At 38.5% G+C, this 13,879-nt stretch overlaps 1 protein-coding gene across 9 annotated transcripts in view; it reads right to left on the reverse strand.

Annotated features, from left to right (window-relative positions):
- Nucleotides 1-13,879, reverse strand: part of KCNH1 (potassium voltage-gated channel subfamily H member 1) — a 610,670-nt gene that overhangs the window by 490,212 nt on the left and 106,579 nt on the right. Inside the window, exons 1-2 of one of the 9 annotated variants that reach the window (XM_074309069.1) lie at nucleotides 2,477-3,056; nucleotides 2,117-2,383 (exon numbers count right to left, since the gene is read on the reverse strand). The exons of 7 other annotated variants lie outside the window; for them this stretch is intronic. In XM_074309069.1, coding sequence (XP_074165170.1) covers nucleotides 2,117-2,195 — 79 coding nt within the window. In that variant the 5' untranslated portion in view covers nucleotides 2,196-2,383; nucleotides 2,477-3,056. Of the gene's footprint in view, nucleotides 1-2,116; nucleotides 3,057-13,879 lie in introns of those variants that run through there. One more of the 9 variants, XM_074309070.1, reaches the window with a different exon arrangement.

The following is a 13,879-nucleotide window of genomic DNA, read 5'->3' on the forward strand; positions in this document are numbered from 1 at the left end:
AAACTGTTGTTTTTCTGGGATCTGATGAACAGGGAGGAAGTTTTCCCTCTCCTCACCTGCAGGGACCCAGGGGCAAGATTGACAACGATTTGGCATCTAAGACTACTTTATTTATATAAACAAATACCCACATATCATATGGGTATGCCATAACCTGAATCTACACCTACTCATATGATGGTCATTTCTCTCCAGTATAAATAGCTCATTAAATGTATCCTACTAAGATTCTCAAATAAGGAAGGAACTTCAAATTCTGTACAGTGATTGGTTCATTCTCCTGTCACCAATCAACATCAACAACATGATCTTTATAACATATAAATAATTAATATAATAAAAATAACACTACCAGCCTTGGCAAAGTGCTTTTATTTGAAAATCCCAGACTGATTCTAAGCGTGTGGAGGGCAAATTCAATTCTTTGGAAGTATAGGTTTATTATTATCTTCACCTATTTCTAATTAGCAGAATCTTTCATAATCTGATAACCATTCCATTTGTTTTAGTTGAAAAAGAAATCCATTAAGTTGACAGGTCACTGGAAAACCACCTCTCAAAAACTGCATTGTTTTACCCCTTTAACAACCCAAGATTTCTAGGAAAACATTTCAATAATTCAGGTTAACTGGTGGCATGTTTGAGGATCCAGGTGACTGTTAGTTTATCACTAAATTAGAATGAGTGTTTATTAGGGGAAATGTTACGTAAGTAAATCAGTTTATGACTATAACAACACCAAAAGAAAAAAAAAATTCCCTTTGAAATTTCTGCCATGATCTTACTGGAAGGTCTCACTTTTGTATCCCAGCTGTTTAAGTCTCCAAAAGCTTCATGTTTACAAATTTTTAAACCACATTTCCTGAATTATAGCTACTCAGTTTCTCGGATAAACTGAATTTTTTTTTCTTATGAGGAGATGGGGGCTTAAGGAGCCCACAAAGTGCACTTAAAGGCTTCTTTCCCTTTCGGCTAATTTTAGCAATTTGATGAATGCATCTGCTCTATACCTACCACCTGCGCCTAATTCTATTTCCTCTTGAAAGGCTCTCTCTGCCTCCGGTCTCTTCAGTATTGTCCTCAAAGGTGGTTGAAATCGCTGCTCACTACTGGAGCGAACTTTCGGTAGGGTATTTACATGGAACCAGCATCTGGGTTGGACTTTCGTCTGCAAACGTCCTGCTACCTCAACTAACCACAATCACTGTGGAGCTGAGAGCTACTGAGAGATTTTTCTGGACATTTAATTAGTTATGGGGAAAGAAGAGCCTGGATCTGACAGCACAAGTGTGCCCCATCTCCGCCGTTGTAGGGTTGGACAGGAGAAGGAGATGCCACAAAGAGCTGCACCTGTAACTACTTAACCAAGCCTGCACCTGTGCCCTGGAAAACCCAAGGAAACCCCATCTGCCACATGATCCTGACATTTCACACGATACAGGGAGGAGGCGTCCGCCGGCCGAGGCTACATCTGGATCGTACCTTTCCCGCTGCCTCGGAGCCCTGATGGAGAAAAAGGAGGAAGCGCCTGCCCTGTGGACTCCCTTCCAAGACTGACCAAGCTGGTGCGGAGTTGACAATCCAAAAGCTCGCCCCGCTCCTCCGCCCTTCCACCCCCACCCCCCACCGGAGGGTAAGCGGCTTAGAGCACGGATTGAGTGAGGGTCTGCAGCAGGAGAACGAAGAGACCCTGCAGGGAAGCGGAGAGAACCCCAGGTCTGCGGACGGACGGAGCTCAGGGAGGCGGCGCATCCCCTAGCGCCCCGTCGGGCACCCTGACACTTTTCCAGACTACTTTGTTGTCACCCTGCGGAAAGAGGAGCCCCCCAAAAAGATGCCCCGGGAAGAACTCTCCGGGCCGGGGACCCTTTCCTCGGGACCTGCCGTCACCAGTAGCGCCCCTGGTCTCGGTAGCCAGCCCCCCTCCCTTTCTCAGCCCTGGGGCTCGCTCCGGGAGGCAGGCAGCATCCTCCCGGTTGCACCGGCTCCGCAGGAGCCCAAAGCTCGGGGGGCTGGGCTGTACCCGCTGGAGAGGGGGGCGCGGGACGGCCAGGGGCGTTCACTGTGCATCAATTCATCTACAACGCGATAGAATCGATTCAAAGGCATCTCTTACCATTGGACCTCCGGACAATGTTCTCCAGAAACGTGTTCTGAGGGGCCACCAGCCCCCTCCTGCCCCCGGCCATAGTCATCCTCCCCGCAGCTCTGGGCTTGGGGGGGAGTCCCGACTCGGCTTCTCACGGCTGCAGGAGGCTGGGCGCGGGAGCAGCGCGCGATCCCCGCTCGGAGCTCCCCATGGTCTCCGCTGGGACCCGAGCGGGCTGGTGCAGCGGAGGCGGAGGCTCCCTCTAGCAGCCACCCTCGCTCTCTTCACGCCTCCCTCCCTCCAGCCCGCCTCGCAATGCACTCGCTCCCAGCTCCGCTTGCTGCAGCTGCCTCCTAGCTGAGGGGGGAGGGAGGGAGGGAGGTTCGCCCTGGTCGGCAGCGGCCCCTGGCGGGCGCAGCTGCTCCCACCTCGCCCCGGTGCCCAGGAGATGGAGACGCTGAGCAGGGTGGCTCCGGCGGAGGGGGCGGCGAGGATGCCGAGGAGCCGGGGGTACCGGAGAGAACGGGCAGGCTGGGGCAGGAGCGCCACCCCCTGGGCAGAGTCTGGAAGGACGGATGGAGCCGGGAGATCAGGATGCTTCCTCTGAGTGCAAGGATGTCCCTAACAGTCTTCTTAGCCGTGTGCCCTGGACTGAGCCTCAGTTTCTGAGACTGTAAAAACGGGAATAAAAAATACTCGTGACGCTTTCCTCAGAGAGGTGTCGCGAAACCCGAGTAAGAGAACATGATCTTCTAATGCGAGCTTGTTCGGGGGAGAGATAGAGGCTCAAGGAACTCAGTCATCAGGGACCGGAAAAGACAGTCTAATCCAACCCCTTCGTTTTGAAGATGAGGAAAGTCGGGTCCAAGGAGATGAAGTGAGTTAGAAAATGTATCTGAAGATGAGTCCCGGAGAAAAGAATAGCAGCGTTTACACAGCACTTTAAAAGTTTCCCAAGTCATAGGACTTTTCCTGATTCTAGGTCCAGCACTCTATTCATTATTACCATCTCCTTGTATAGATATAGACATAGATTCTCTTTGTCTCAGGAGATTGAATCTTAAAACAGGAAATACTTTATGAGATTGCCAAACAAAGTCATATGACTTTGGAAACTTTTAAAGTGCTGTGTAAATGCTAGCTATTCTTTTATATTTATATTATATTATTCATATATATATGTATATATATAAAATCTTGTTTCATTTGATCTTCACATCAACCCAGGGACGTAGGTACTTTTATTATCCCCATTTTGCAGAAGAAGAAACTGACACTGAAAGAGATGACGTTACTTGCCCAGAGACACAAAGTCTCAAATTTAGGTAAACTACCCCCAAAATAAATCTTTGGTTTATAATGAATGCCCCCACATTTAGTTATTCAGGAAAATCACTGTAAGCCAAATTTAGTAATAGTGGCCCAATGACGATTCCTACTTCCTATGTGAGGATACGATTCCTACTTCTTATGTGAGGATACGGGAGATATTTTGTATGTGTATCATTCTTTTTTTTCCCCCATGATAGCTCTTTGAAGAAAAATCTCTGTTAACAAAGCTTAGGTTTGGTTCATGTTTAGAGTGTCTCAAAAAGGGATCAAGCAAGTTTTTTCTAGAAAGGTTCCCAATGCTCAACTAGATAGGGTATAGGATAGCAATTTTTTTTCCTCCACCAAAAAAAAAGGAAAAAAAGCTTAGAACACAAAAGAATCATAAGCATACATTGAAAAATACTTAAAATATATTCCAGTTATTTATATATAGATGAATAGATTTGGTGTTTCTTATTATGTCTGACTCTTTAAGGTGACCCCATTTGTTTGGAGAGAGTTTTTTGGTTTATTTTGGGATTTTATTTTTGATAAATATACTGGAGTGGTTGGCCATTTACTTCTGCAGATCTCTTTACAGATGAGGAAACTGAGGCAAATAGGATAAAGTGACTTGCCCAGGGTCACCTGCTAGTAAATATCTGAGGCTAGATTTGAACTCGGGACAATGAGTTTTCCTGATTCTAGGTCTAGCACTCTATTCATTATACCATCTACTTGTATACATATAGACATAGATTCTCTTTGTCTCAGGAGATTGAATCTTAAAACAGGAAATACTTTATGAGATTGCTAAACAAGCATCTCACTTTCAACTTGGAGCCAGACCACCTGAGGAATGCTTTCAAGGTCCATATCTTCTGGTCAAACATAGATGAGTCACATTTCTGTCCGTGGTCATCAAACATAAAAGGTAGCTGGAAACCAAACAGAAACATCCATCTCTTAAGAAACCTGTTTGATCATCCAGGCTCAGGGAAAGAAAGGTAAAGAAGAGACAGCCAAAGAAATCAAAGATATCACTAGTCTCTAGTCACAAGACTTACTCAGGCAGGAATACACATTGACTGCTATATAACTTGGGCCATAACAGTTGCTAGGACATGTGGAGAAATAGAAACTGTTCACTAGAAGTCTGAGTTCGCTTGAGACCCAAATGACACAGAGGAAGAGACAGAGAAAGACAAATATTGAGGGAGAGACAAAGGTATACAGAGAGCAACAAAGACAAACAGAAGCAGAGACAAAAGGAGAAAGACAAAAAGACAGAGACAGTCACTAATCTTAAAATCTCATTGAATGGGCACCTATTTCAGTTCAATCATCTTCACCTTTTTATTGTTACAGGGATTAAGGGACCAAGCAGGAACCTGTGACTATAGGAAACCTTCAGCAATAGGCCAGAGTAAAAGTTCAAGCCCAGCATCACACCGAACCATCACTTGGGAACAAAGAATTAAATAAGAACCTTTGATGTTGGATTTGCTTTTGCATGAGTCCAGAACACAAATGTCATTGGAAATGTCCTGATGGATTTAAAACTATATTATAAAGCAGTGGTCATCAAAACTATTTGGTACTGACTAAGAAAAAGAGTAGTTGATCAGTGGAATAGATTGGGTTCATTGGACAAAATAATCAATAGCTATAACAATCTAATGTTTGACAAACCCAAAGACCCCAGATTTTGGGATAAGAATTCACTATTTGACAAAAACTACAGGGAAAATTAGAAATTAGTATGGCAGAAACTAGGCATTGATCCATACTTAACACTGTACACCAAGATAAGGTCAAAATGGGTTCATGATCTAGGCATAAAAATGAGATTATAAATAAATTACAAGAACATAGTATAGTTTACCTCTCAGACCTATGGAAAAGGAAGGCATTTATGACCAAAGAAGAACTAGAGATCATTATTGATCACAAAATAGATAATTTTGATTATATTAAGTTAAAAAGTTTTTGTACAAACAAAACTAATGCAGACAAGATTAGAAGGGAGCAATAAACTGGGAAAACATTTTTACATTCAAAGGTTCTGATAAAGGCCTCATTTCCAAAATATGGAGAATTGACTCAAACTTATAAGAAATCAAACCATTCTCCAATTGATAAATGGTCAAAGGATATGAACAGACAATTTTCAGATGAAGAAACTTAAACTATTTCTAGTCATATGAAAAGGTGATCCAAATCACTATTGAGCAGAGAAATGCAAATTAAGACAACTCTGAAATAGCACTACATACCTGTCAGATTGGCTAAGATGACAGGAAAAGATAATGATGAATGTTGGAGGGGATGTGGGAAAACTGGGACACTGATACATTATTGGTGGAACTGTGAATGAATCCAACCATTTCTGGAGAGCAAGTTGGAACTATGATGGAAAAGTTAGCAAACTGTGCCTACCCTTTGGCCCAGCAGTGTTACTACTGGGGTTATATCCCAAAGAGAGCTTAAAGGAGGGAAAGAGACCCACATGTGCAAAAATGTTTGTGGCAGCCCTTTTTGTAGTGACTAGAAACTGGAAACTAAATGGATGCCCATCAATTGGAGAATGGCTGAACAAATTGTAGTATATGAATGTTATGGAATATTGTTCTGTAAGAAATGACCAACAGGATGATTTCAGAGAGGCCTAGAGAAACTTACATGAACTGATGCTAAGTGAAGTGAGCAGAACCAGGAGATCAGAACAACAAGGCAACAAGAAGATTTATATGATGATCAATTCTGATGGACATGGCTCTCTTCAACAATGAAATGATTCAAACCAATTCCAATTGTTCAGTAATGAAGAGAGTTATCTACACTCGGAGAGAGAACTATGAGAAATGAGTGTGGACAACAACATAGCATTTTCACTTTTTCTGTTATTGTTTGCTTGCATTTTTGTTTTCCTTCTCAGGTTTTTTTTCTTTCTTTCTAGATCCAATTTTTCTTGTGCAGCAAGATAACTATATAAATATGTACATATATATTGGATTTAATATATATTTTAATATATTTAACATGTATTGGACTACCTGCCACCTAGGGAAGGGGGTGGGGAGAAGGAGGGGAAAAGTTGGAACAGAAGGTTTTGCAAGGGTCAATGTTGAAAAATTACTCATGCATATGTTTTGCAAATAAAATCTATAATAATTTTTAATAAAAGGAAATGGCCTGATGCTGGGACCAACCAGAGGAGGCAGGATGAAGTCTTATCATTATACAGGCTCCCATATGGTCATCCCCTCAAGACCCAGAAACTACCACAATTTTCCCCATTACATTTACTTAAGAATATCTAGTGAGAGTGCTCTCACTATCAAGTAGGCTATTCTACTTTCCCATAATTCTAATTGTTAGGTAGCTCTTTTTAACTTCAAACCTGAATTTTGCCTCTTTGAAGCTTCACTGATGATTATGAAGTAAGTACTTACTTTCTTATCACCTAGGATAAAACATTTAATCTCTATGAATCTCAAAGTATTCATTTGTAAAACTAGGAGATTGGACTAGATGATCTCTAATGGCCTGTAAGCTCTCACAGTCTATGATTCTGTGAATTTAAAAAGGCAACAAATGAGATACAAAAAAAAAAAAATAGCATGGCATAGTGTGGAGAGAACTACATTTGGAATCAATCAGCACCTAGTATATGCTAGACACTGTGCTAAGAACTGAGGGTACAAAAAAAAATGCAAAAGTTGGTTTTGGCTATCAAAGAACTTACTTTCTGGGCTGCTTTGGGGAGGAATAGGAGAGTCAAAATGCAAACAGTTATATATCTATATTATAAATGCAAGATAAATTTGAAATAATCATCAAAGGTAAAATTAAGTAATTAACAAAGGTAAAAATAAAAGAAATTGAGAAAATCTTCCTATAAAAGATGAGGTTTTTGGTGAGACTTGAAGGAAGCCAGGAATGCAAGGAGAAAGAAATGAGAAAGGAAAGCATTGCAGGCATGGGAAACCAGTAAAAATTCCTAGAATCTAAAGATGAAATGTCTTGTTCCAGGAACAGCAAAAAGGCCAATGTCACTGGATTGCCAAGTAAATATCGGAAAAGAGGGAGGGGAGAGGAATAAGTATAAGAAGACTGACTTGAACTCAATTCTTGCTTTAAACATTTACAAGCTGTGCCATTCTGGAAAAGTCCTTAATTTTCTATCTCAGTTCATATATATATATATATATATATATATATATATATATATATATATATATATATATATATGATAATTATAGCACCTATCTTCTCATATAAATATGAAATAATATAAGATATATAAAATAATATGGCTATAAAAGGGCTATTGTCATTATTATGCAGCACTAAAATATTGGATTTGGAGCCAGCTTACCCAGAATTCAAATCCTGGTTCTGTCTCTTGTAACCTTAGACAAGTCATTTCAATTCTCAACTTTCTCATCTATAAAACAGTCTTTCAGGTTCTTTCCATCTCTGAAGCCATGATGATATAAATATAATTTAATATTCAAAGAAAATTTAACAAGCATCTGTTATATACAAAACATTGCATTAGACTCTATTATATATATATATATATATATATATATATATATATATATATATATACATATATATATATATATATATATATATATATATATATATATATATGAAACTATCTCTACATCATGTAACTCATTTTCCACCAGAAGTGTATACTATGTACACAGATAACTAAATAAGAGAGATTTTTATACTTTTTACCAACAGATATTACTGTGAGTCCGGGATAAACAATCTATATAAAAAACTGGAAATCAAAGCTACTAGCTTTTACCTAATCCTTCCTCCCAAGGGATAAAGGGAAGGGGCAGATTCCAGATGACACTTGTCTTCTCCCATTAAGCAGACCCACAAACTGTGACTTTCCACATCTCAATCCCAACCTTCAGTGGAAACTGGAGAATTTCAATGAGGTTCCCCTCTCTTAAATCATACCTGATTCTGATGTAATAACCTAAGAGCAATTGGTTCCTATTCATGTCAGCCATTTCTTTCTATTTATAGAATTTTTAAAAAATGATTAATAGTCAAAAGTGTAAGATTATTTTTGACTATCTTTACATTCCATTGTCTTCCTGCACAAATCAATAGTTAGCATTGCATCACAAAGAAGTTATGTTCCTAGCTTTAAATGTAGAACTAGCAAATTTATATATAACTGCCAGCACATTGTGAAGAAAATTAAACCTTTATTTTTTCCTTGTAATGGATCTCACAGAAGTATAAGTATATTCTAACCACCTCTATCAAAGGTAACTTCTGTTTTAATAGAGTAGAAGCAGAGTAAAAATCTGGCAGCATCAGTTTGCAATGTTTAATATTTACTCTCAGAACTCATTAACAGCATAAAATACCCAACTGAGATGTCCTCCAACTCAAACATAATCACACTGCTACTACTATGAAAATATTTTCTCTCTATGTGTGTCATTGTCTTCTTCTTCCTCCTCCTCTTCCTCTACTTCCTTCTTCTTCACCTCCTCCTCATCTTTTTATTTTCCTTATTCTACCTCTTCTCCTGCTTTTTTTCCTTCTTCTTTTCCTTATTATTTCTCTTCTCCTTATTGTCCTTCTCCTTGTTCTTCTCTCCTTATTTCTCTTTTCCTCATTTTTCTTTTCATTGTTATTCCTCTCCTCCTTTTTTCTTGTTGCTCTTGTTGTTACTGTTGTTCTTCTTCTTTCTCATCCTTTTTCTTCACCCCCTGCTCCTTTTCTTCAACCTCCTCCTTCTTCTTCCCCTCTTCTTCCTCATCCTTTTTATTTTCCTTATTATCCCTCTTCTCCTTCTGCTTTTTTCCTTCTTTTCCTTATTATTCCTCTACTCCTCTTTGTTTTTCTTCTTGTTCTTCTTTCATTGCTTCCCTTTTCTCATTTTTCTTTTCATTGTTATTTCTCTCCTCCTACTCATTTTTTCCTAGCTGTTCTTCTTTTTCCTTGTTCTTCTTTTTTCCCTCTTCCTTTTATTCCTCTTCCTTCTTCCAGAATTTATAGTCAGGTCCTAGATGCTCTTCCCTACGTCTACAATGGAGTCAAATTACTTCAGAACCTACTTATATTCCTCCATGTTCCTGAATATCTTGGGTTCAACTCTAAAGAGGGAGACTGACATAACAACTGAGAAAGGCTGGAAATCAGAAATGTTATCACATATTCAGGTAGCACCTGAATATTACTTTGAAAGAAGGTAGAAATTGAGAGAGGTAGAAACAAAGAAGGAATCTGTTTCAGGCACGACAGTTCATCTACACAAAGGCATGGAAACAGGAAATGGAATGTTGAATATGGGAGAGAGCAGTTTTGTTCGACTGAAATGAAAAGATGTAGGATATTAGAAACAAAGTCCCAAACAGAATTTTATATGCATTTACAGGCCTTAAAGCACAATGGTCAATCTGCCTAATTTAGCAAGAAGTACTGGCCTTTCAGTTTCACAAATAGTATAACCTGAACAAATTGGAATACCAGCCAAAGACACGGGACGCCTGTTTTGACACTCTTATTCTATATGGCATGCCTGTCTGCCAAGTCCTCGTTATATCTTCATAGGTTTAAATTTGGAAGGGAACTCAGAAATCATTTAGTAAAATCCCTTTATTTTATAGATTTGATCAGGAGGATAAAATGACTTACACAAGATCAGACAGTAGCAAGCATTAGAGGCAGGATTCGAAACCAGGTCCTCTTAGACTAGGTCTACACCTCACATAGAAAGGCAACACTAGTGATTTTCTATTTAAAGTGTATTATATACAAAGCCAAACACATCCCTCTTTAAGGATCTAGATGATTTGAATTGACTCTATACAATGAAAAAATAAATTTGTTCTCTCTGGTGTTCTCTGCCCTGAAGATATAGCTAAGAAAAAAGAACACAATTGCTAGAATATAATTAGAGAAAGATGTTGTAGACAAGTAGCTGGTTGAGATAACACTGTCCCCAACTCCATCGTCTGCACACTGTGCAAGTATGATTTCTTACACGCTAGCTCCGCCTTGTGGTCATTCGTTCTGGTGTAAATGCAGTGACTGGAAATTACAAAAGGAAAACTTAGCATGCTGTACATCAGACCTGCAAATCTGTTTTTAGTCTGCCAACTTTCCAAGTTGGTTTGTCTGTGGTTCTTATCCCTGTGGTATCTAGTATATAAATGTATTCAGAGACCAAAGGTAAAGCTTTCCAAGACACTGATTAAATAAAGAAGGGGGGAAAATACTTATTCTGCTCCCCAATCCTGCTGGGTGAAGGGAGAAAAAAGGAAAAGGGGAAAAGCCTGTAGCATGCATCACATAAAACATCTCAAATTTTAATGAATTCTCTTATCCCATTGCTAGATAAAAAGGAACACAGGTAACATTAATTTAGGATCAGGCACTTTTGAAGTCTTTGTAGTCCACCTGATTAGAGAAAGAAAAGAGAGATGTCATCCATTTCAGATTATATCACAACATGATCAAACAAATTCTGGAAAAGAACAGGGTTATTGATTCAGGACGGAAAAGGTGTTTTTATCTGAAAGAATAGTCTTAAGTAAATGTGACTGAGGCTCCTACTATAATGAACAAAGGGTATAAAATACTTCTGTTCACAGCTTCTATCTAAGCAACACTCTAGGGCTAGCATGAGGAGACAAAGTTTTAATACTGATAGATACTCAAGTAAAATAATACATGTCAGGCTTTCAATTACATAGTGCAATATAAATGTCAGCAATTATTGTTATTATTAGTATTTGTTGTTGCTGTAATTAATTATTGATAAAGTGTCCACTTCCTACTCAACCCCACAGTGGGGGAATCCATCCATCCACATTTCAAATACTCACACCTTGCTGCTTTTTAAATCTCTTTTCCTATCAAAACCTTGACAAGACCTATAAAATAATTTTCATTTTGGTTGAAACTCATCCATATCAAATACCTCCCATGCATTTGCATTTATACTTTCATAATTATATTTAACATAATTTTATATATTAAATATAATTATACATATTTAATATAGTCTTTATATATAATTTTAAAATGAAAGAATCTATCTCAGTCAATTTAAAAAAATTTTGAGTGAGATAGTGGTGGGAAAAAGATTTTTGGAAGGGCAAGAATTTTCTTGTTCCTGAAATCACAGACTTACCTGAAAATGAACCCTTGCTAGCCATTATGGGTGTCAGGGGGACTGGGTGAAAGAAATGGCAGTCGTGCTTTATCCCCTTTGTCCAGCCCCTTGGGCTAAGTGGCACAGTGTCTCTAAAGTCATGAGGTCCTTTGAAGTTCTGGGAACCCATGACCAAGTATGTCCAATTTCCCTGTTATGGAATTATAAGATCTTAGAGATCATTTACTCAAATTCCTACACAAATCATGAATCCTTGCTAAAAGCCTAGAGAAAAGAAGCAATTCAGTATGTCTTCAGGCAGCCCTTTCCATTTTTAGAGAGTTCTAAATCGTTAGAGAATGTTTTCCTGTGGAACCAAAATATCTCCCTGAAACTTTCACCTACTTGTTCTGTTCCTGACCTCTAAAGCCAAACAGGAGAAGCCTAATCTAATCCATAGAAAATCCTTCAAATACTCAAAAACAGCCATCCTGTTCCTGCTCTAAGTCCCTTTTTTCCAGACTAAATAACCCTCATTACTTCAGCTAAACTCACGTCATGATCTCAGCCTTCTTTTCACTGCCCTCTTCTGGACATGCTGCAGTACATCAATCTACTTGGAAAATGCAGCAGCCAGAACAGAATCACACTATCGATGTGTTCTAAAAAAAGAGAACGGCTCAGAAATATGGTCATCTCTAATTCTGAACATTTGACTTCCATAAACATGAATAGCATTGTCACAACATTAGTTCTTCTGACTGCCACGGCACACTGAACACACTGAAAGAGATTTCAATTCACTAGGATCCTTGTGTCTTTTGCACAAAAACAACTTTCTGGTTGTACTTGCCCCATTCTCTATTTATGTTGAGGGGTTGTGGTTGTTGTAGATGAGTATTTTTCAATCATGTCCAGCTCTTTATGAGTCTACTTGCAGTTTTCTTCACAAACATACTGGGGTGGTTTGACATTTTCTTTGCCAGTTCATTTTGCAGTGAGGAAATTGAGGAAAACAGGATTAAATGACATGCTCAGGGTCATACAGCTAGTAAGTATCTGAGGCTAGATTTCAACTCAGGAAGATAAGTTTTCCTGGTTTCAGGCTGGGTACTCTATCCACTTTGCCACCTAACTGCCCCAATGCTATTTTTTAAATTGGAATAAATGAATTAACTTTAATCTCTATTAAGTTTCATCTTGTTCACTTCAGCACACTAGTCCATCCTGTCAAGATCTCTTAGGATCATCATTATATAATCCAATATATCAACTATTCCTCCTAATTTTATATCATCTGAAAATCTGGTAAATAAAAATTCTAAGATTATTAGACCTGGAAGATAGCTTAGAAATCATCTAGTCTAGACCCTGCTGTAGATGAAATATTATAGATGAAATCAAGAAATCCAGGGCCCATTTCCTACCTTTCTTGCTTGTTAGTTGTAACCTGAGTCAATTCATTCTTTACTCAGCTAATAAATTGCTGTCCCAAAAGTACAGTTTGACAACATTATTCACCTGTTCAAAAAACTCTAATAGCTTCTTATTACCTCTAGGATAAAATATAAACTCATTTCTTTGGTATGTAAAGTCCTTCACAATTTGACTTTGGCTACTCTTTCCCAGCTAATGGCATGTGATTTTCAAAAAAAAAAAAATCTACATTCCAAACAAACTGATTTTTTACTATTTACACAACATGACACTCCATTTCCTTATTATATACCCCTCATGCTATACCCTCATACCCTCTCTGTCTCTGTCTCTATGCCTGATTGTCTATCTCTTTTTTCTCTCTCTGTGAGTCTGTCTCTCTATGTGTTTTTTTCTCTCTCTCTAACAATCTCTCTCTGTCTCTTTTTCTCTCTCAGAATCTTTAGCTCACTTCAAGTTTCAAATCAAGTGCATTTCTTATATACAGTAGGTTCTTTATAAATGTTTGTTGAATGAGTGAATAACATTTCTTCAATTTCAATTTCATACAGCCATTCAAACATAGTGAAATTTCTTTGCTATATAAGTTCTGTCTCCTTGACTAGACTGAAAAACCTTTCAGATCATGATTTTTATGTCAAAGTAGGGCTCAGTGAACAATGGAAATTCATTGACATTGCTCTAAGTACAATTTCATGTACCTGCATGAGTCCTAGTATATCTTAAACATAGATTCTATTTGTCCATGAATAATTTATAGCCAACTACATGGGAACTAGTTGACAATTGAAAATAGGATTTGGTACTATCATCCTCAAATTGCCCAACTTTTATTTTCCTCTGATCTATCTTGGGACTCTAGTAACTTTGAACCTATTCCTCCTCTCACCAGGAAA

Source organism: Sminthopsis crassicaudata, chromosome 4 (genome assembly GCF_048593235.1).
Source record: "Sminthopsis crassicaudata isolate SCR6 chromosome 4, ASM4859323v1, whole genome shotgun sequence".
Lineage (NCBI taxonomy): Eukaryota > Metazoa > Chordata > Mammalia > Dasyuromorphia > Dasyuridae > Sminthopsis > Sminthopsis crassicaudata.